General features: G+C 37.6%; 1 protein-coding gene across 1 annotated transcript in view; it reads left to right on the top strand.

The window, feature by feature from the left end:
* Nucleotides 1-22,353, top strand: part of AP4E1 (adaptor related protein complex 4 subunit epsilon 1) — an 81,592-nt gene that overhangs the window by 48,193 nt on the left and 11,046 nt on the right. Inside the window, exons 16-17 of the mRNA XM_020980479.2 lie at nt 11,051-11,186; nt 15,780-16,038. Of these exons, the coding sequence (XP_020836138.1) occupies nt 11,051-11,186; nt 15,780-16,038 (395 nt within the window). The remainder of the gene's footprint in view (nt 1-11,050; nt 11,187-15,779; nt 16,039-22,353) is intronic.

Below are 22,353 nucleotides of genomic sequence, written 5' to 3'. Positions count from 1 at the left end.
CTGTCCTGTTTATGTTCTCCTCCCTTTCTTATTGCTTCCCTTCTCTGATTACTCTGGTCAAAGGCCTTCAGTTAATTGAGCTGTAAAATGACAGATTTGAACTAGTTGGCATCCAAGGTGTCTTCATCACGAAAACTGATATCCATGATATCAGACAAATCCTGACTACTTTGTTTCTCCCTTTCACTTTTGTATTGACCCTCTACTGCTTATGATATTAATTCACAATCACTTTTGTTGTTCTTTACTTCTTTCTTGCTGGCATACAGAAACATTGGAACTGCTTCCAAAAGAAGATACATGTGCTGATATCCTTTAGTCCTAGTGCTGATACTTCTGTCCTAATTGTTCCTTATGCTTTGTTAACTCATTTACCTACAGTCTGCATGCATCCTGACACATTAGCTAGCACCTCATCTCCCATTTCTTTCGGTCTTCTGTCATTTGTGAAGAGCTTCTGTGTTTTGCTGGTAAGACTAAATAATCCAGGCTTGAGTTTGTCCTTTATCTTGGCCTCCTTCCAGATCTCCTTCTGATAACATTCCTCCCCTCTTCCTATAAATCTCCAGCCTTCCTGACTTATTACAGTACCCCATCTACATAGGATGGGTTCTCTGTACTCATAGTATTATATGATCTTCCCTTTCTTATCCTGTCCTTCCTTACTCTCATTCTTTTCCAATTTCTGATTTTTAGCCTCTTTTTCTCTTTTGTCCCACACCTCATTGCTTTTAAGCATGATCCAGATCATATTTTTTTAAACAGTACCTTGTCCTAGATGACTTTCTGATAAGGAAGATAGAGAAATAAGGGAGGGGTAGGAAGAGAATAAGCATTTATATTGTGCCTACTATTTACCAGCCACAGTGCCAAGCGCTTTTTACAAATATTATCTCATTTGATCCTTATAACAACCCTGTGAGGTAGGTGCTATTGTTATCTCCATTTTTTTTTCAAGTGGAGGAAGCTGAGGCAGAGGTTAAGTGACTTGTCCAAGGTGACACAGCTAGTAAGTGTCTGATCCTGGATTTGAACTCAGGTCTTCCTGACCCTAGGCTTAGTGTTTTATCTATCCACTGAGCCACCTCAGCCCCCTAAGGGAAGGAGTATGCCTCTATTAGGGAGTATGTTATTGGATAGGAGATTAAATTAGATCAATTCTGAGATAGCTTCCAACTCTAAGATTCCACAATTCATTTGGTTCCCTTAAACAGGATAGGAGCACTAAAACTATCTTGGCTAGTTAAATCAACTCTCATTGAAAATGATTTAATATGAATGGGAACTGTTTGATAGCATGATGAATTAAAGTCATGGGAACCTCCCTGCCTTCAGTAGAAGAAAGACTTGATTAAAGACATTGAAGTACAACTTTAAATACCATGGCAAATGACATAAACACATGGACTGCTGTGGGTAGAAGGGGTGGTAGTCAGAATGTGTTCCCAGGGAGGCCTCGGGTGGTATATCAAGAAAGCAGGAAGTTCAGAAATCAGCAGACGGATAGGGTGGATCTTTCTGAGAAAAACTTTGAATTAAGAATTACTTATTTCACTTCATTCTGCAAAACAAATACAATATTAGCATGTGAAAGTATTTTCCTGTCACTTGGTCGTTTACTGATTGTTTAATCACATTTGTACACTATAGACTGGTAGCTCATTAGCTTCACATGATAATATAATAGTAATAACAACTATATGTAAATAAATATATGTTATTATTAAATATATATAAATAAATTATATATAAATATATTATTTTATAAATTGGCATTTATATAGCACCTTAAGTTTACAAAGTATTTTACAAATATTATTTCATTTGATCCTCATAACAGTCCTGCAAGGTAGATGCTATTATTAGCCCTGTTTTACAGATGAAGAAACTGAGACAAACAGCCCAAATGACTTGCCCAGAGTCACACAGCTATTAAGTGCCTGTGTCTGAATTTGAACTCCAGTCTTCCTGGATCCAAAGTCTAGCACTCTATCCACTGCACCACCTAGCTGCCTATTTAATAAAGAGTTATTCAGGCTTAATGGGAAGAGATCAGCATAAATTGTTTGCTTTCTTTATAGCTTCCAGCATGAAACACTTAGGAAACGTGCTTAAAAGTGTTATTAAGGCCTGTTCAAGTCATTGCTTTGTTGTGTCTCTGGTCATTCTTAGGTAGAATTTAGACAGCAAAACTTTAAGAACTGGATATTTAACTGAGTCTTCCCCTGTCCTGTGAATCCTGTTTATTATCTCTTGACTCCTGTCATAGCAGCTTTTCTTAACCTCCTTGGCCCTCAAGCCCCTAATTGCATCCCTGCATCCCTCTCAGCTAATGAACCTTTCTTAATGTTCTCCTTTATCAAGAAAATTGAAGCTAAACATCCTAAACTCCCCCACTCAGCCTCCTTTATACATTATAACCTGTCTGATTTCACCCATCCTCTCTAGTCTCACAGTATGAAATGGCTCTCCTTGCCAAGGCTAACCCCTCCAGTTTTTCTTTTTAATTGATACACTTTATCTTAATAGTAATCACTTCACAGAAACAGTTCCTACCAAGTACTATCCCTTTAAAAAAGAAGCTAAACAGAACTGTTTCTGTTCTTAGAGTTTACCATTTCCTAACAGAAAGGAAGTATGTTTTGATATGAGTCATCTAGAGTCATCGTTGGGCTTTGTATTTGACCTGAATTCTGTCGCCTTTTAGTGCTGTTGTCATTTACATTATTATAGTCATTGTGTAAATTGTCTTTTGGTTCTGCTTTCTTCACTCTTTATCAGTTCATTTTAGTCTAACATATTTCTTTGAATTCTTCATGTTCATCCTTCTTTATGGTAGAGTAACTTTCTGTTATCATTATATACAACAATTTGTTCAGGCATTCGCTGCCTCCTATAGGTACGTAATCTGCTAATAAATTTTTGTTTCTGTAAGTAGAACTTAGATTAATATTTTGATGTATAAGAAGCTTTTCTTTCTGCTTACATCTTTAGGTTATAAACCCAGTACTGTAACTCAGCTGTTGAGTCCTTGATCTCATTCATACCCTTTTCCTCTGGTATTCTACTGTACAATCATACTTCTCATCCCTCAACTTCCACCCCTCATATCTTTAAAATCTTCCTGTCTTTCACCAGCTTACTTGTTACAGACACACTTGAATCTCCTCTGTTCTTTAAACAATAAAACAAAAATTCTTCCCTTGACTCTGCTTACCCCTCAGTCTGTTGTCCCATGTTCTTGCCCTTTGCAGCTGCACCAATGTTCAAAATTTCATTCTTTCCTAATATTTTACTCACTTCCCCAACATGCTGAATCTTCATTGTCCTAAAAATGAAAACTTTGCTCGACTGTGCTTATCCCTCAGTCTGTTGTCCTGTTTCTCTTTGCTGCTAACCTTCTAGAAAGAGTAGTCTGAACTGGCTGCCTCTTTCCCACTGCCCATTTTCTCTTCAGCTCCCTGTAATCTGGCTTCTATTCCTGCTACTCTGCTGGCATTGCTTTGTCCAAAATTACTAATGACATCTTAATCGTCCTGTCCAATGACCTTTTCTCAGTGTTCATCATCCTTGACTTTTCTGCACTGTTTGACATCGTTGACACCTCCTTTTCCCCCCTACCCTTTAAGGATACTTTCTCCTTGACTTCAATTCGTTCTCCAAATTCTCCCCCTATCCACCTGACTGCATCTTTTCATTCTTCTTTGTTAGGTCCTTCCTCTTTCTTTTCAAGTGCGAGCATCCCCCAAAGCTCCAAGAAAAGATCTTTCTCTTCTCTGTATAGTCTTTCTCTTTACATTTTTTGGAAATCTCATTTATTCCCATTGCTTTATCACTTCTGTACAGATGACTCCCAAATTTATGGTCCAATCTCTCTCTTCAGCCCCAGTATGAAACATTTCTAAATGTTTGTTGGGCAGTCCCACCTGGATGTCCTGGTGGCACCTCAAACTCAATATGTCCAGCATTGAACTGAGCAAAACTGCCCCTCCTTCTACCTTTTCTATTTTTGTTGATGGAACCACAAACCTTGTATTCACCTACGCTTGAAACTGTGGAATCATTTTTTACTTTTTCCTCTTTCTCACTCCCCAGATAACATTACTTAAGCTCTGTTCTCATCTCCCCAGTATTTCTTGCACCAAACTCCTTCTGTTTACTTCTGCTGTTACCTAGTTTGGTCCCTTATCAGCTCTTGACTGGCACTATTGTAACAGGCACATAACTGGTTTCCTTCTCTCCAGTCTTTCCCCTTCCTTTGTATAGCTGCCAAAATAATCTTACTAATGCAGAGGTCTGCAGGGATGGGAAGGGAAAGGAAAGGAGGAAGGGAATAAACATTATATATTGCTTACTATATGCCAGGCGCTATGCTAAGAAATGTATAAATATTATATAATTTGATCTTCACAACAACCCTGTGAGGTAGGTGGTGTTATTATTTTCATTTTACAGTTGAGGAAACTGAGGCAGATGGAGATTAAGTGACTTGCCCAGGGACACACAGCTAAAAAGTGTCTGAAGTGGGATTTGGACTCAGGTCTTCCTGGCTTCAGATCTAGTGCTTTATCCTCTGTGCCACCTAACTGCCTCTAGCTGTCCTGTGTGATCATGACAGTTCTCTGCTGAAAACCTTTTAATGGTTTCTAATTCCCCATAGAATTAAATTCAGACTTCTCAGTCTGTCATTTAAGACCCTCCACAATCTAATGCCAACTTACTTCTGTAGCCTCTTTTTACTTTTGTCCCCTTCCTGTACTTGGTGTTCTAGCTAAACTGGACTATAAGCTGTTATTTGCTTTTGTTCTGCATTCTCCTGCCTCTGTATTCCTGGAGCTCTCCCTTCCTTCGCCTTTTCCCCAAATACCTAGATTATACTCAGTCTACTTTTCTTCTTGTTGAAATCCTTTTCTTTCTTTATGGATCAATTTAGGTGCTACTACTTCTATGACGCCTTCCCTGATCCCCCTAGCTGAAAGTGATTTTAGCTTTGCAAGTTTCTCATAGCACTTTTTCCAGACCACAGGTGGGGTCCCTGCAGCCACAGATGTGGCCTTCTAGGTCCTTAGGTGTGGCATTTTGATTGAGTCCAAGTTTTACAGAACAAATCCTTTTAAGGGGATCCCCATCCCTTGTCTAGACCCTTCTGTTGTTCTTACATGCTCTACTTTGTATCGCATTTATTTATATACATGGCTTATCCTTCCTTTGAGGTAAAGTATAGATTGTATTATTTTTCATCATCATATCCCCAGGCCTTAGCACCATGCCTTAGAGATGTTAAACAAATACTTCACTGGATTCATGATTACATTGATATCAGATACTCCCTTTAAGGGTACAGATCACAATCCATTCACATGAATTAAGAAATCATCTTGCCAAGTATGCTTTCATTGAAGTCATTGAGAGGCCACTTTATGTGCGTACTCTGGATATGAGAAGGACCTTTGTCTTGAAGCTAGTCGTGAACTATATTGTCCAAAAGGATGATAACATAGGTAAAATGGCTTTTCAAGGTCTTTGATTCAGTTCATTTAGTTTGGCAGTCTCAGGACTCAGAGGAACCAGAGATAATGATTGTCTGAATTTTATACTGGGGCAATAAGGGAGATTTACAAGTTGAAGTCACTTTTGTAGGTAGGAGACATACAATCCCACTCCTGTAAATGTTTATCTCAGTGCTTTGCTGAACAGAAATAGGGTTATCCCCTCCAATCTTCTTGAACATTTTTATGTAAACGCATAATTTTCAAAAGAGACCCAATTTGACCATTCTCTGGTATCTGTTTTCTTAGTGACTTCAGTGTGGTGTGCTACAAAGGATGTTTACCTGTATTTTAAGTTTACTGCTGGTATATGACAGTTTTAGTTCATTATGTTTCTACTTATCTTGTTAATTAAAGAAATCCATTTAAGTCTAGGAGTGTGTGTGTGTGGAGTGGGATTTGTTCAGTTCCAGTAACCTGGATTTTTTTTTTGGAAACAGTGGGAGTTAAGTGACTTGTGGAGGGTCATACAGCTAGCTAGTAATTGTCTGAGGCCAGATTTGAACTCAGGGCCTCCTGACTCCAGGGGCAGTGCTCTATCCACTGCGCTACTTAGCTGCCCCCTGAATTTCTTGTATAACACTTTATGGTATGGTTTTGGAAACTGAGAACAAGGGATTGAAGTGTAAAAAGGACCCCAGGGAGCTGAAGCTTTAAGCTGTTCTGGCTGAGCATTTGGTCACTTTTAGAACCCCCATCTCATAGCTTTCAGTTTTTCAAAGGATGGATGTATGAGAGTGATGCCTTTACTTAGTCAGTGTGCCTTCAGAGAGCTTATTCTAAAAGGAAGAATTCTTTGTTAATAAAATATCTTTTTAAAGGTAAAATTTTACCGCTCTCAAATGCTGGACAGATTATAAAGCAACTTGTAAATGTAGAATCTCAGAATTAGATGGAACCTTATAGGCTCCAGTCACTCAACCCATGCCTGAACAGAAATTCCTTCCACAATATACCTGACAATTGGTTACCCAGCCTTTGCTGGAAGAACTTCACTGAAGGAGGAGGTAGCTTACTACCTCCTGAGGCATGGCTGTTTCACTTTTGGAGGGTCTTAATCATTCAGAAGTTTTTCCTTACATCAAGGCTAAATTTGCCTTTTTGTAACGTCAAAGTATTGCATCTAGTTCTGCCCTCTGGGGCCAAGCTGAACACTAATATCTCTTTCAAGTAACAACCTTTCAGTTCTTTGAAGCTGGCTATCCTGCTTCCCAGGTCATGCCCTCTTCAGTCATAACATTTTTAGTTCCTTCAACTAATTATCATAAAGCATAATCTTGAGGCCATATGACCGCTGGTAGCACATTGACCACCATTTCTTTTCAGACCTCCACTTAAACAGCCTAGGACTGTGAACACAGGTGCCCTGGGAAGAGCAGTGCCTCCTAAAATACTTGCTCTACTTCATGCCTCTCTCCCTGTAGTTATCATGTAAGGAAGCAATCACTATGGAAAAGGGGCCCATCCTCTTTGCCACTTCCAGCAATTACTCATCAGCTACCACCAATGAGCAAGTAAACTCAAGAGCCCTAAGAACACCAGGGATCCCTAGACCACTTATCCTACTTCCAGCCTAGTTCCTGCAGCCATCCTTCTGGGAAGAAACCTCTGGAGATGCAGTCTGTTGGTTGCTTCTGTAGGATCTGAAGTCTTTGCCTCCTCAGCAGCCACAGCTCCTAAAGAATAAGAAAATAAAATTCTTGACACCAAAGTCTTTGGCATTGTCAGATGGCTAAAAATCATAAACAAATGTGATTTTATCAATGGGAATATCATTATAAAAGGTACATTTCTGTCTGCTTTGCCATTGCACCTTAAGGACCATCAGATCTTTCCATATGACTTGCAGTTGAAATCTCCTATGTGTTATTTACCCCATTAGAATCTATCCTATATTATCTACCCCCTAGAATGTTAGTTTCTTGAGAAAAGGGATTGTTTCAAATAGTAAGTGCCTAACAAATGTTTTTTTCATTTGGTCATTTATCCTCATTGCTTTTCTTTGGACTGGGGGTTCCTTAACCATTTTTTTCCTACCATAGATCCCTTTGGCAGTCTGGTAAAGCAGATGGACCCCTTCTCAGATGTGCTTTTTTTTTTTTCCCAGAATGTTTATTAAATGCATAAAACATGTAGGATTAAATCAAAATGTTAAAACAAGTTCATAGACCCCAGGCCAAGAACCCTTTTTTGGATTGCTTTTCTTAAAATGTGGCATCCAGAACTGACTAGAATGTTACTTCTCTGCTCCTAGATACTTTGTCTAGAATTGTAAGAGCCCTTTTAGCTCCCATTGACTCAAATTGAGCATGCCCCTTGAGAGAGAGAAAATTAACAGTGTGGTAGAGGGGGAAAGGGTTAAGATGAGAGATGGATGCAAAAGGCAGTCATTGAAGAGAGGCAGATACTAGAGAGGCAGATACAGATGAAGAGGTTCTCGAGAAAATTTACTGTTTGGCACATTAATGTACTGTTAGGGGAGTTATGAATCAGTTAATATGGAAAGCAGCTTAGAACTGTGTCTCAAAAATTACTCAGTTGTACATATCATTTGGTCTATCTATATCACTGTTAACTGTTGTTGTTCAGTCATTTTTCAGTTTTGTCTGCTTCTTTGTGACCCCATTTGGGGTTTTCTTGACAGAGATACTAGAGTGGTTTACCATCCTTCTCCAGCTCATTTTATAGATGAAGAAACCGAGGCAAACAGGATTAAGTGACTTGCCCAGGGCCACACAGCTAGTAAGTGTCTGAGGCTAAATTTAGACGCAGGAAATTGAGTCTTCTTGACTATATATAAAACTTTCTTAGCAACTCTTTTGGTAGAGTCCTATCAGTTGGGGAATGGATGAATAACTTATGATTTATGAATATAATGGAATACTATTGTCCCATAAGAATGATGAAATGAATGGTTTCAGAGAAACCTGGAAAGATTTGTTATGAATTAATGCAGAGTGAAATGAGTAGAATCAAGAAAACAGTTTATCCTTTAACAATGTTGTGAACACAAACAAGGTTGGAAGACTGAAGATCTCTGATCAGTGCAGTGACCAACCATAATTCCAGAGTCCTACTGATGAATAATGTTACCTCCTGGAGACAGAGAAGTGATGAACTTAATATGCAGACATACATTTCTGGATATGATTGATGTTGGACTTTTTTTGGGGGGGTGGGGGGCCTAGGAAATGGGGTTAAGTGACTTGCTTAGGGTTGGTCACACAGCTAGTAAGTGTCAAGTGTCTGACACCAGATTTGAACTCAGGTCTTCCTGACTCCAGGGCCACTGCTATATACACTGTACCAACTAGCTGCTCCTTGGACTTGGTTTTGCTCAACTTATGCGTATTTGTACAAGAGTGGGGTAGGGAAAAGTGGGAGGGAGAGAAAAATACTTGCTAATTGAAGATAAAAGTTAATTAAAACAAAAAGAAAGCTACCTGTTTGTGTCCTGCATATGGTGGATGCCTAACAAATCTTTGTTTTTGTTATTAACAAATGCCAGGTTAGGAAAACCTGGGAGGATGAGTTTTGCCCATGATTTCATCTGGTTGTTTCCCTCAAACTATAATATAAACTGAGGCCAGAGTATAAGCAAAATAATAGAAGAGATTCAAGAGATGTGTAATTTGGAAAATTAACTAGGACCATAGTTTTCTTTGAACAGAGCACTAAATAAAGGATTACTGGGTCCGAAATCTCACACACACACACACACACACACACACACACACACACACACACACACACAGAGATGATTATATAATGAAGACCGGAAATGAAGGAAATGAATCTGCTCCTGGAAGATAAACCAGTAACAAGAAGGGATTAAAATCTGTTTTTCAGGTCGCCAAACAAATATTAACTAGGTCAAGTTTTAGCGAATGGGTTGCTTAAACTTGACTGAGCTTTATCAGTATGGCTAAAAGTCCATGTTCTGTGATTAAATTATAAGATAAAGGATGATGCTCTTTAAAAAAGGAAATTTTGGGGTGGGAGGTGATTGGGATTAAGTGACTTGCCTAAGGTCACACAGAAAATAAATGTTTTAGGCTGGATTTGAATTTAGGTCTTCCTGACTCTAGGGCTGGTGCTCTATCCACTGAACCACCTAGCTGCCCCTTTTTTTAAATTAAAAAAATTTTTTTTGGAGGCAGTCGAGGTTAAGTGACTTGCCCAGGGTCACGTAGCTGGTAAGTTGTCTGATTTACTATTCCAAATCAGTAAAGTAATATTAATTAACTTTTTACTGTGCCATATGTGAAAAATAGGAAGGAATCCATTGGGCAAAGAAATAGATGGGGGTTCTTTTGGGAATAGATAAATTCTGTGTTGAAAAGAATTTAATCAGTTGAGGAAACATTGTGTAATGGAGAAAGAAGGGGAGTAGTGGACTTAAAAAAGATGTAATACCTAGTCAGGAATACGTAGCTTTGAATCCTACTTCAGACATCTACTAGCTATGTGACCTTGGTTATGTCGCATAATCTCTCTTGGCTTCAGTCTCCTCATTTATAAAACGAAGGCATTTGGTTCAGTGATCTTTAAGTTGCTATTTGGCTCCGAATCTGTTACCCTAAGAAGGAACAACAGAGTAGGGAGATAAGATTATATTAAATTCATGGAAGCCTGGTGAAGGGCCTTTTAAAAGAGGAACTGGGATTCAGTTTAGAATATAGTATATTTTCATAGTCATGAAAGAATAGTATCTTTATGTGACAGTATAGGGAAGAAGAACAACTTCAGTATTTGTGCACAGGAGATCTCTGTTACTTGTCTGGAGATGATTAAGTCTTGTACTGGAGACTTGGTCATTCACATGGAGAAGGAATCGATGTTGACCATTTGCAGTGTATAAGTGATGGTTAAAAAATAAAAAACAAGGCTTTGTTTAATTTTTTTATTCTGAACTTAAATACCAAATAATATCAGCATTTCCATTTCCATTGTAGGACAGGGGAAGATTGTACATGAAACTGAATCTTTGTTATGTAGAACTTGTTTTTTCTTTTAAAGTATCTAATAAATTCAGTGTGTAACTTGGATGCAAGTGATATTCTAAAAGAGTGGGGGGAAATAGCTGTTTGTACTATGTGTCATGTATCCTGTCACCCAGTAGTTCTCAGAATGTGGTCCGGAAACCCTTGGGATCCCCAAGACTCTCTTAGTTGGATATGTGAGATCAAAACTTTTTCCATAGTAATACTTAGATTAAGAATACCAACTTTTATTTCTAACATGGTAAATATTGATAGCTCTAACTCTCATAAGTAAAAGCTCTTTGGAGGAATCATCAATAATTTTTAAGAGTATAAAGGGTCTGAAGACCAAAAAATTTAAGAATCACTGCTATAACCTATCTGGTTCTGAAATACTCCTTCTGTAGAAGGAATCGGCCTGTGCAAAGAATTTAATTCTCTAAGTAATTAAAGATAACTTTGCCCTTTTTTGTGTGTTTTGTTTTAAATTTGATCCCCTGTTGTCTTTTAAAATTCCAGTTCTCAATTTTGAACCATATGGACTGTCTTTTTCTTCAACTATGTCCTCATCTGGTTGCACTGGACGGCAGTCTCCAGCTGGCATCTCTCTTAGTTCTGATGTATCCGGGAATAGTGCTGAAACAGGACAGAAGGAGTAAGTTCCTTTCTTGTTGAAATTAGATGCTAGGTGAGAACATGTAAATATTTAAACGTCTGTCTTCCAGTGTGCCATTTATTTTCCATTTGTTTATGTTCTTGGCTTATTTTAATGGTTTAGAATGAATTCTAGGATTCTCATAATTTTTCTGGTGTTCAAATAATTCCCAAAGGGATAGTAACATCTGATGTAGCACATTTCATTCTAATGGCTTAATAATGTCCTTGGGTTACAAATTATTAGAAAGTTAATTTTTGAAAATGTTTAATGTCCTGTTTCAGTGCAGTATGCTAAATGTATAAGATGAAATCAGTAATACAACTTTAAAAAAAATAAATAACTTACAAGAGTCATGGCCCTTCAAAATAACCACACTTATTCAAGTGATGTTAGTGTTTAAATGTTTTCAAAGTATCTTCATAATTGCCTTGGACGTTTGGCATATATTTTGAATAATAATACTGATAACTCACATTTTTGTAGTATTTTAAGGCTTGCAAAGTGCTTTCCTTACAGTAACTTGTGTTGTAATCAGTGCAAGTAATATTATTCCCAACATAAGGATAAGTAAAATGAGATAAAGATTGGGACTTGCTTAGGGTCACACAGCTAATCCAAGTTAGTGGTCCAGTGAACACCTAGTGAGTCTCTAGACCTCTTCTCAGAGTAATGTTTTTAAACATCCAAAATACATAGGATTAAAAATTATTGTGATTTAAAAGTTGTTACTCATGTAGGTATCATTCTTTAAATGAGATAATTATGAAAAATAAATACATGGAAGCATGATGTGCTGAATAGAGTAGCATAAATTCCAATTGTGGTGGCGTTTTTCTCTTTGCGCCTAATATCATTTCCTTGCCTGCCAACTCAGCTAGGTCAAAGGGCAGTAGGTTTGGTCTGGAGTAGGGGTGGGGAACCTATGGCCTCCAGCCTCAAGTGCAGCTCTTTGATTGAATCCAAACTTTACTCCCCTTAATAAAAGGATTTGTTCTGTAAAACTTGGACTCAGTCAAAAGGCTGCACCGAAGGACCTAGAAGGCCACAGGTTCCCTACCCCTGGAGGAATGAGCCGAGAATGCAAATGATAGTTGGCAAGAGGGCTTAAGTACTAAGAAGCCAGGGGAAGAGGGAGGAAAGAAATGGCAACCCACCATTATTAAATAGAAATTAGCATAGCTCCACAGAACAGATGTCAGAAGATTCAAGTTGGACTTGGAGCTGAATACTTTGAAATTTTCTTATAAAGCCTACTTGTGCATATTTGTGACTTATGGGAATGGTAGCTTAAGAAAAGTTGTTTGAGAATGTTAACGTGCTGTGTGTAGAGAGTGGGGCACACAGGATAATTGTGTAGTCACAGAGAAGCTTCTTATTTTCTTCTCAGTTTCCTCTTTTAAATTTTTTACTGATACTTTTTATGGGTTTTTTTTTACATCACAGTCATTTCCCAAAATTAACTCTGTCCCATGTACAGTGAATTCTCCCTTGTAAAGAAAAAGAGTTAAACAAAACTGATCAGCAAAGCAACATTGTTTGAAGTATTCTGTACCTGCAGTTTCGTATCTCCATACTGAGAGGAAGGATGTGTATTTCATTCTTTGTCCTCAGTAGCCAAGATACTTCATTGAAATTTATCTGAGTTCTTTTTCATACTAGTATTTAGCCTACGGATGAGTCTCTCCAAATTTAAGTTAGTCAGACCCTCAGACAATAGACATGTGGTCTGTCACTGAGCTTTGGTCACATTTTACAATCAGGAAACCGGGATATATAGAAGCCAAGTGACTTATGTAAGGGCACATTGAGTAAGTGGAAGAGCTAGAATTCAAATCCTAGTCTTCTGAGGGGTTTGATGCTCTGTTATGCTACCCTACTTCTCAGTAGTTGAACATATACGTCTCTTTCCTGAAATTTCTATAAGATCGATGAGGGATATAGGTAATACTGACAATATGTCTGTTAATGAAATATATAGGGAAAAAAGCTTTTAAAAATAGCTATTAAGCTGCTTCTTAATTGTTTCCTCAATTTGCCAGTCTTAAAAAACAAAACAAAACTTTATTAACTGCATTTCTGTTTGAACTTTTTTGAATGTCAGCAATAGTAGGCCTGTGGGTGATATCATGCTAAATGGGACCAGTTAATATTCCAGAGGCGTATAATTAGAAATTAATGCAGCCAAGAATCAGCGTACAATTCACTCATCAGAAATGGTGCAAAAGGGAAGTAATGATAAGTAAGCCCAACAGTTTTCACCTTATTCTTTTTGAATAAAATGATAGGTTGATAAGTCAGATTTTTAAAAGCCATTTGGAACTTCTTTTTATTAGTGCCTCACTTAAGAAAAGCATAATTGCTTAAGGCTTTCATGTTAGACATGGTATAGGAAGTCAAGTTATATGGTCTCTGCCTAAGAGACTTGTCTGAATGTATCCTGCCAGATGCGATTATGCATGCTGTGATCCCTGAACAGTGAGCTCAGGAGTTCTGAGCTAGAATAGAAATAAAGCCAATTGAGTGTCCTCACTAAGTCTGATACTGATATGGTAAGCTTCTAGGAGTGAGGAGCTACTAGCCTGTGTAAGGAGAGGCAAACTGGCTGAGATTAGCAGTGGAGCAGGTCAAAGCTTCTGTGCTGATCAGCCTTGGGATTGGATCCATTGGTGGCTACTGTACTTTATGTGTGAGTGACACAAGTAGCCCCAAATGTTAAAAAAAAGTTCATTTTTTTCCTTTAAAAGTGTGTCTATTAGCAAGTGATGTCTTGTCCTTACATTCCTGGGTTCTGCAGCGTCTAGAAGAATGCTCTTCATGCATTGAGTTTCTATGTGTTGAGGTGTAAAGGCTTATTGGTGCTCCTGTGAAAGCTAGAGAGGGGCAGTATTTTCTGACCCTGCCATGATAACACTTGTGGATGTAGTTGATTGCAACAGTGCTGTAACAGTAACCTTTCCCACTTCCATTGTTTAAAGAGAAGAGGTAATACAGTCTATGTTTTGGATTAAGTAGTTAAATCTAACTGAATTTTCGCTTGGCTTCCTTATACATTTTATATGCCACTTCATAGGCCCTTGGGCTAGTTCCTGGCTCTGAGATTCCCTGCTTCTAGCCTGTTCAAACCCTTGTGCACAGTCTGGTATTATGTGGAGCATGTATGGCTAAAGGCTACCAATTCTATAAGCCTTCCTTACTTTTTTAAATCTGCAAATGAGGAAGAGGCAGCTGCTGGGATTAGAAAACATTGTGATCAGTCTATCAGTAAACATATTTACTGAGCACTCGCTACAAAACAGGCATTGTGATAATCATTACCACCACAAGCAGTGCACCTTTACCAAGACAGAGAGGGCGTCTTTATGATGCCAGCCACAAACTTCAGTGTCTGCATTCACTCATTCTATTATTTTTATCCTGGGGGTGCTAAGTAAGGCAAATTCCTGAATTTAGCTCTTCCTTGGGAAGATGAATGTGTAGAGTTAACAAATCGGTTACTTCTGCTAGCCTGGGGATAGGAAGCAGTAAGAGAGTAGCAACATTCTCGCTGTTGCTTTATCACTGTTTTGATCTGGGAAAGAGATGTGTTTTAGAGATCCTAAAAAACTACTGCTATTCTTCCTTCCTGAGTACTTCTTTCTTTTTCTTAAGAGCTTATTTTTAAAAAAATTATTTTAAAGTTATATTTATTTTAGAGAATGATTCTCAGGCCTTTCATTTACTCAGCATGCACATATATTAGTTGACAGTGTATTATTTACTTCGAAATCAGAAAACCCTCTGAACTAAAACTAAACCTAGGAACAAGCTGCACATTTAGAAAAGATTCTTTGTTTCTCAAAATGATTCCTTTAGTAATATGTGGCTATATGCTTTCATTGGTAGGGTATTCCTTTTTTTTTTCTTTTTTTTCTTTTTTGATGAGGCAGTTGGGGTTAAGTGTCTTGCCCACGGTCACACAGCTAGTGAGTGTCAAGTGTCTGAGGCCAGATTTAAACTCAGGTCCTCCTGACTCCAACGCCAGAGCTCTATCTACAGTGCCACCTAGCTGCCCCTGATAGGGTATTCCTAGTGTGGAAACTTTCTTCATTAGTGAATATCAATCAGTAACTTGTCTATAATGTATAACCTTAGAGAGTTCTCTGGGACACTAAATTTGCATGACTTGCCCGTGGTCACACAGGTTTATGTCAGAGGCAGGGCCAAATCCATGTATTTTTGACTCCAAGTTCATCTCTTTTATCTACTATGCATTGTTTTTTAGGTGTTGGAGTAGAGATCATTAATGATATGACAAAGAAATTGAAATTAAAGCCATTGTATAATGAAATATCTCTGGAATGTCACTAGTGGATTATCTCATTTTTGAAGCCTTCAGGAATATATTTATGTGTTAAAATGAGGGCACATATTCAGTGGATGATGCCTAGAATCTTGTGTCTTATTCTGGCTATATGGCATCTCTTATGTCTTGTGATATTAGTGATAAGCTACTGCAAGAAAGCTATAGGAATAGTGCTGCTTTTGGAAGAATATCTCAGGAAAGTAATTCTTTGGTTCTGAATTGACTTGGCTCATTACCAATTTCCTTAGGATAAATAGCCTGAAGCTGGAAGGTGTGAAAAAATTATGGGGAAAAGAAGGCTATCTTCCGAAAAAGGAAAACAAAGTGGGAAACATCCCTGAGCTTCAACCTGTTGCTCAGGACAGTACATTAGTGGAGAATGTGGATCAGATGATGATAAAGAAGGATCAGTCCCAGGCTCTTCATCATTCAGAGGAAGAGGCAGAAAAACAGCGTCTGGCTTCAACATTATTCGTTGGGCTGGGATCAGAAAGTGCGGTCAGTTTGGTAAGTAGTTTGTTATATTTCTCTGTATATCTATATTATCCATACTTTGGGCAGAAGCACCATGAAGAACAATCATGGAGGGACACAAACAGTGACATACAGTCTGGGCATGAATGGAAGGAGTTGATGCTTAGGAAAGTGAGAGGGCTATGTAAGGTTTGAATAAGACTGGACAGTAGGGAATATGATTAACAATAGAAGAAGGAAGTACTAGTTGTTGTAGTAGACTTTGAAGAGAGGAAATTGTGTTTGAGGATCCTAATTGCCCTGGAGAAAGGCAGATGATGCTTGCAGTAGCAGAAATAGTAACCAGGTACATCTTAAGGATAGGCCACATTTTTGCTTTCTGTTGAGAAACAGGGCCTGCAATCTTGTCTCCTTGAACTTCTTACCAATTTGCTTAAAACCACAGTATCACTGTGTCTACAAAGGAAGCAAAATAGGGGTTTTTGAGAAAGCTTAGCACTGCTTGCCATTCAGCCAGAGACATTCCCACAGGTCTATTGCGTATATTCCCCCTAAACCTATGCCAGAAAATAAATCATGGCTGTACATGGTGTTACATAGCACTTTGTGTATAAAATCAGGATAACGCATCATGTAATTTTACTGGCTGATAATATTAAGGATAGTAAGAATTTACTCAGTGACTATCCTAGAGAAAAACACTAAGAACCTCCCAAAAAGCAAGACTGTAATTTAATTAAATGAATACAATCAGTGAGATTACTTAGAGTTAGAGCATGGTGTAGTAGAAGGAGAAGTGAATCCAGAGTCTGGAGCCCTTGGTTTGAAGTCTAACTCTCACTTGTTGAATGTGATGAGGCACATTGACAAGGCATTTAAATCTTTTCTTAGCCTCAGTTTCTGATCTGTAAAATGGAAGTGATGATAATATTTACACTACCTACCTCACAGGATTATTTTGAGAGAACACTTTCTAAACTTAACCGAATACCACATATTTGTGAATTGACAAAGTTGTTATTATGATTCCTCTTTAGTCCAGTGCTTTCCATGTAACAGGTTCCTGAGGCTACAAAGAGGAGAAAAACTTTCATTCTCTAGGTTTATATTTAGTCTAAATAGATAATTGCACAGTTCTTGGCACATACTAGGTGCTTAATAAATGCTTGTTAACTTCGTGCTTCCCAGACACTTCCCTACATAGTTCAATACTTTTTTTTTCTACATTACTTTAAAAAAATGTGTTGGAGTGGGACACAAAGGCCCATCCAGGAGAATGCCCTCCCTAGTTAGGGAGGACAATGACTTGGCTGGATGATGAAGTGGAGGACCTGCTTCAAGAAGAATTTCAAAATGATCAAAATTTTTCTTAGCTTTCTCACCGTTTCTATTCTGGTACTTTCATTTTTATGAGCCACGCTGTGAGTTGTTGTCTTCAAGATGCCCCCTCCTTCAGGAGAGGGGAACCTGTGGCCTCAGGGCCCCATGTGGCTTTCTAGGTCCTTGGGTGTAACATTTTGACCAAGTACAAGTTTTACAGAACAAATCTTTTTATTAAGGGGGTTTGTTCTGTGAAGTTTGGATTCAGTCAAAGGGCCGCACTTGAGGACCTAGAGGGCTGCATGAGGCCTCAAGGCCGCAGGTTCCCCACTCCTGCTACTAAACTACATGGTGCCCCACTTTAGTGTCCTGGTAGGGACCAAGCAGGCAGCTAGGTGGCGCAGTGGATAGAGCTCTGGGCCTGAAGTCAGGAAGACTCATCTTCTGAGTTTAAATCCAGTCTCAGACACTTACTAGTTGTATGACCCTGGGCAAGTCACTTTGCCTCAGTTTCCTCATCTGTAAAATGAGTTGGAGAAGGAAATGGTAAACCACTCCAGTATCTTTGCCAAGAAAATCCCAAATGATGTCACAAAGAGTCAGACATGACTGAAAAACTATTGAACAAAAACAGTAACCTGTAGTCCTAGCTTTTTTCTCCATTTGACACTTAAAAAAAAAAAACAACAAAAAGTTACCAATCTTGAATCCCATTTTCTTAGGGCATTGCTCACTGCTAGGGATTTTACAAACTATTTCAAACTAAAGTATTAATAGATGATAATGACTTAATGTTATTCCATATAACATCTGCAACATAACAACTACTTTCAGTGCTTTAACACAAAGGAAGAGTAACTAATTGTGGAAATTTCAGGCACCAAGTTAGGCCAGTGATGAATTATTTTTGGTGAGAGAGATTATTTTCCCAGTGCTTTTCAAGTCACACCCATCTAGACATAAGGTGGTCTATAATGGGGAAGGGGAAGAAAACAAGCACTTGTTAAGCTCCTGCTTTGTGCCAGGCACTGTGCTAAGTGCTTATCATTTTTCATCATGTAAATCATGTAGTGCAGGCTCTGGTTACTCAGTTCTTGGTCCAAGCACTCAGCTGTCAGTCACACCAAAAGTAATCAGACCCTAATAGAAAAAGTCATGCTGACCAAATCCCAGTCCAGTCTTTTGATTCACTTAAGCTCTATTTTGTTTGTTGCACGTTAGCCTGCCAAAATTTTCTTGGTGGATTAAAATCAGTTAGTATGGGCACAAAGAGTATTTCTAAACAGATTAGTTAAACTTGTTAGTTCACCCATTTATGCTATTACTCTAGCATCCCTAGATACAAGTCAAGGAATTCACCAAACATTTAGGTACATAGTATTGTATTAGATGCGAGGAGGGAGAAAGAGATAAATAAAATTAGTCCTGACCTTGGAGTTTAGTAGGAACACATAGCACATATGCAAACAATCACAAAATGATTTTCTGAAATTTAAAATAGAAGCAAGCTAATGTGTTCATGAGAGGCAATGAGGTAGCTCAGTAGATAGGGCTCTGGGCCTGGAGTCGGGAAGACCTGAGTTCAAAGCTAGCCTCAGACACTTCCTAGCTGTAGGCAAGTCACTTAATCTTTGTTTGCCTTAATCCACTGGAGAAGGAAATGGCAAACCACTCCAGTATCTTTGCCAAGAAAACCCCATGGACAGTATTGGTATGCTGTGGTCTGCAGGGTCGTTAAGAGTTGGATATGACTGAACAACAGAAAAACAACAATGATTCCATGAGACATCAGTAGACACTTAAAAAAAATAGTCTTAATACTGAAAAGGGCAGGAAGGTGGCAGAGTGGATAGAATGCCATGCCGGAAGTCAGGAAGAGTCATCTTCCTGAGTTCAAATCTGGCCTCAAATAATTCCTAGCTGTGTGACCCTGGGCAAGTCACTTAACCCTGTTTGCCTCAATTTCTCATCAGTGAAATGAGCTGGAGAAGGAAATAGCAAACCATTTTAGTATATTTGCTGAGAAAACCCCAAATGGAGTCACAAAGAGTTGGACATGACTGAAATGATTGAACAACAACAAAACACTGAAAAAATAGAAAAAAATCTCGGCAAGAACAACTGACCTGGAAAATAGATTGAGGAAAGATAATTTAAGGATCATTAGATTGCTGTCTAAAAGCCATGGCTTAAAAAATGGTCATCACATTTCAAGAAGTCATAAAAGAAAACTGCCCAGATCTCTTATAACCAGAGGACAAAGTAGGAATGGAAAGAATCTATAGTAAACTTCCTGAAAGAAACCCCCAAAATGAAAATCCAGGAACATTACAGTCAATATCTAGAGCTTCCTGGTATAAGAGAAAGTACTGCAAGCAGTTAGAAAAAAAGAATTCGGCTATTGAGGAGCCACAGTCAGTATCATACAACATTTAGTAGTTAGCATTTTAAAGGAATGGAGAGCTTGGAACATGATATTCCAGGAGGCAAAGATCTTGGCTTACAAGCAAAACTGAGCATAACCCTATAAGGGAAAAAATGGATCTTTAGTGAAAGCATTCCTGATGAAAAAGCCAGAGCTGAATAAAATTTTTAGAGTTAGATATGACAGACCTAGAGAATTTTGAATGGATAGAGAAAGGAATGTATCTATTTCCCAACAATATATGGTACTTCACAGAAATAGACTGTACTAGGACATAAAAAAAAATTGCAAATGTAGAAAAGCAAAAATAGTTTGAATTTTTAAAAATCAACACCAATGGAATAATAACTACATTCGATAAAGGGTATTTGAAGCAAAGAGTAAAAGTTAATTGCAAAATAAATAACTTAATCCTAACAAATAGAAAAGTCAAAAGACTAAATTGCAGAAACAATAATTTCATCAAAGAGAATGACAGAAATGAGACAACATAACAAAATTTCATCACTAAAAGAGAGAACAAGCAAATCAATAAATTAGACATGCAAGTTAAAACACTAGAAAACCAACAAATTAAAAAACCACAATTAAACACCAAAATAGAAATCTTGAAAAATCAAAGGAGAGATTAACAAAATTGAAAGCAAAACATTCCCCCCTCCCCCCAGTACCTTGAATTAATAAATAAAATTAGGAGATGGTTTTTTTGGAAAACAAAATCTATAAAATGGATAAGCCATTAGCTAACTTGATTTAAAAAGGAAAAAAAAGGGAAAAGGTGAATTCACAATGAAGAAGAAATAAAAGAAATTATTAGGAGTTATTTTTCCCAACTGCGTGCCAATAAAATTGCCATTCTAAATTAAATGGATGAATATTTGCAAAACTATAAATTGCCCAGATTAATGGAATAGGAAGTATAGTACTCAAATAGCCTATCTTAGAAAAAGAAATTAAACAAGCCATAAGTGAAATCCCAAAGAAAAACTTCCATGACCAGATGAGTTTACAATAAAATGCTAACAAATATTTAAAGAACAATTAATTCCAATACTACATAAATTGTTCTAAAATAGGAAAAGAATGAATTCTATCAAATCCCTTGTATGACACAAAAACGGTAATAATACTTAAACCAGGGAAAGTGAAAACAGAAATAAAACTATCAACCAGTATCCCTAATTCCCTAATCAGTGGTGAAGCAAACATTTTAAATAAAATATTGACAAGGATATTACAGTAACATATCACAAAGATTATGCACTTTGACTGCATTGGACTTACATTATGAATGTAGGGCTGCTCTTATAGTAGGAAAACTATAAACAACATTGACTATATTAATAACACAATCATGTGGTTATATCAAGATGCAGAAAAGGCTTTTGAAAAGATACAACAGAGGGCAGCGAAGTGGCGCAGTGGATAGAGCACTGGCCCTGAAGTCAGGAGTATCTGAGTTCAAATCCAGCCTCAGACCAAACACTTGACACTTACTAGCTGTGTGACCCTGGGCAAGTCACTTAACCCCAATTGCCAAAAAAAGAGAGAGAGAGAGAGAGAGAGAGAGAGAGAGAGAAAAGATACAACAACAACAACAAAAAGAAAAGATACACCCATTCCTGTTAAAAACATTAGTAGAGCATAGTAATGAACAGAGCTCTTCTCAAAATGATAAATTAGTATGTTATCTAAATTGAAAGAATAAGCACAGGCATAAAAGAAACGTATTACTTTTTGCAGATAATGTAATGATTTACTTCGAGAATCCTTTAGAGTCAACAAAAAAGCAGCTAGTTGAAACAGTGAACAACTTCAGCAAAGTTACAAGATATAAAATAAACTCATACAAATTATCAGCATTTTTGCATATTGCCAACAAAATCCAGTAGGAAGAGATAGAGAAATTCCATTTAAAATAACTACAGAAAATATAAAATACTTGGGAACCTTCTCATGGAGATATACACAAGAATTATATGAACATAATTATAAAACACTCTTTACACAAATAAAGACAGATCTAAATAGCTGGAGAAATTTTAATAACTCATGGGTAGGATGATCCAATATAAAAATGGCAGTACTTCCTAAATTAATTTACTTAATCAGTGCCATGCCAATCAAACTACTAAAAACATTACTAGAAAAATATTAACAAAATTAATCAGGAGAAATAAAAGGTCAAGAATATCAAGGGAATTAATGAAAAAAATTTCATTAGTGAGAAAGAAGGGGTCCTGGAAGTATCAGATCTCCAAAGTTGTTTACAAAATTGTAATCATCAAAACAGTTTGGTACTAGGTAAGAAATAAGTTGATCGGTGAAACAAATTAAATTTACAATATAGAAACAAATGAACATACTAATCTGTTTAATAAAGCGAAAGATCCAACCTATGTGGCAAGAACTCACTCTTCAACAAAAAAACTGCTGGGAAAACAATCTGGTGGAAACTATCAACATCTCACACCATGTATCAAGACAGGCACCAAGTGGCTATATAATTTAGACCTGAAGGGTGGTATCATAAACAAAACTAAAAGATCATAGAAGAAATTAGGAATCTATGGATATGGGAAAAGTTTGTGACCAGATTAGAA

Source organism: Phascolarctos cinereus, unplaced genomic scaffold, assembly GCF_003287225.1.
Source record: "Phascolarctos cinereus isolate Bilbo 61053 unplaced genomic scaffold, phaCin_HiC Scaffold_3;HRSCAF=262, whole genome shotgun sequence".
Lineage (NCBI taxonomy): Eukaryota > Metazoa > Chordata > Mammalia > Diprotodontia > Phascolarctidae > Phascolarctos > Phascolarctos cinereus.
The sequence above is the reverse complement of the archived record's forward strand: the minus strand, read 5'-3'. Positions and strand labels throughout refer to the sequence as shown.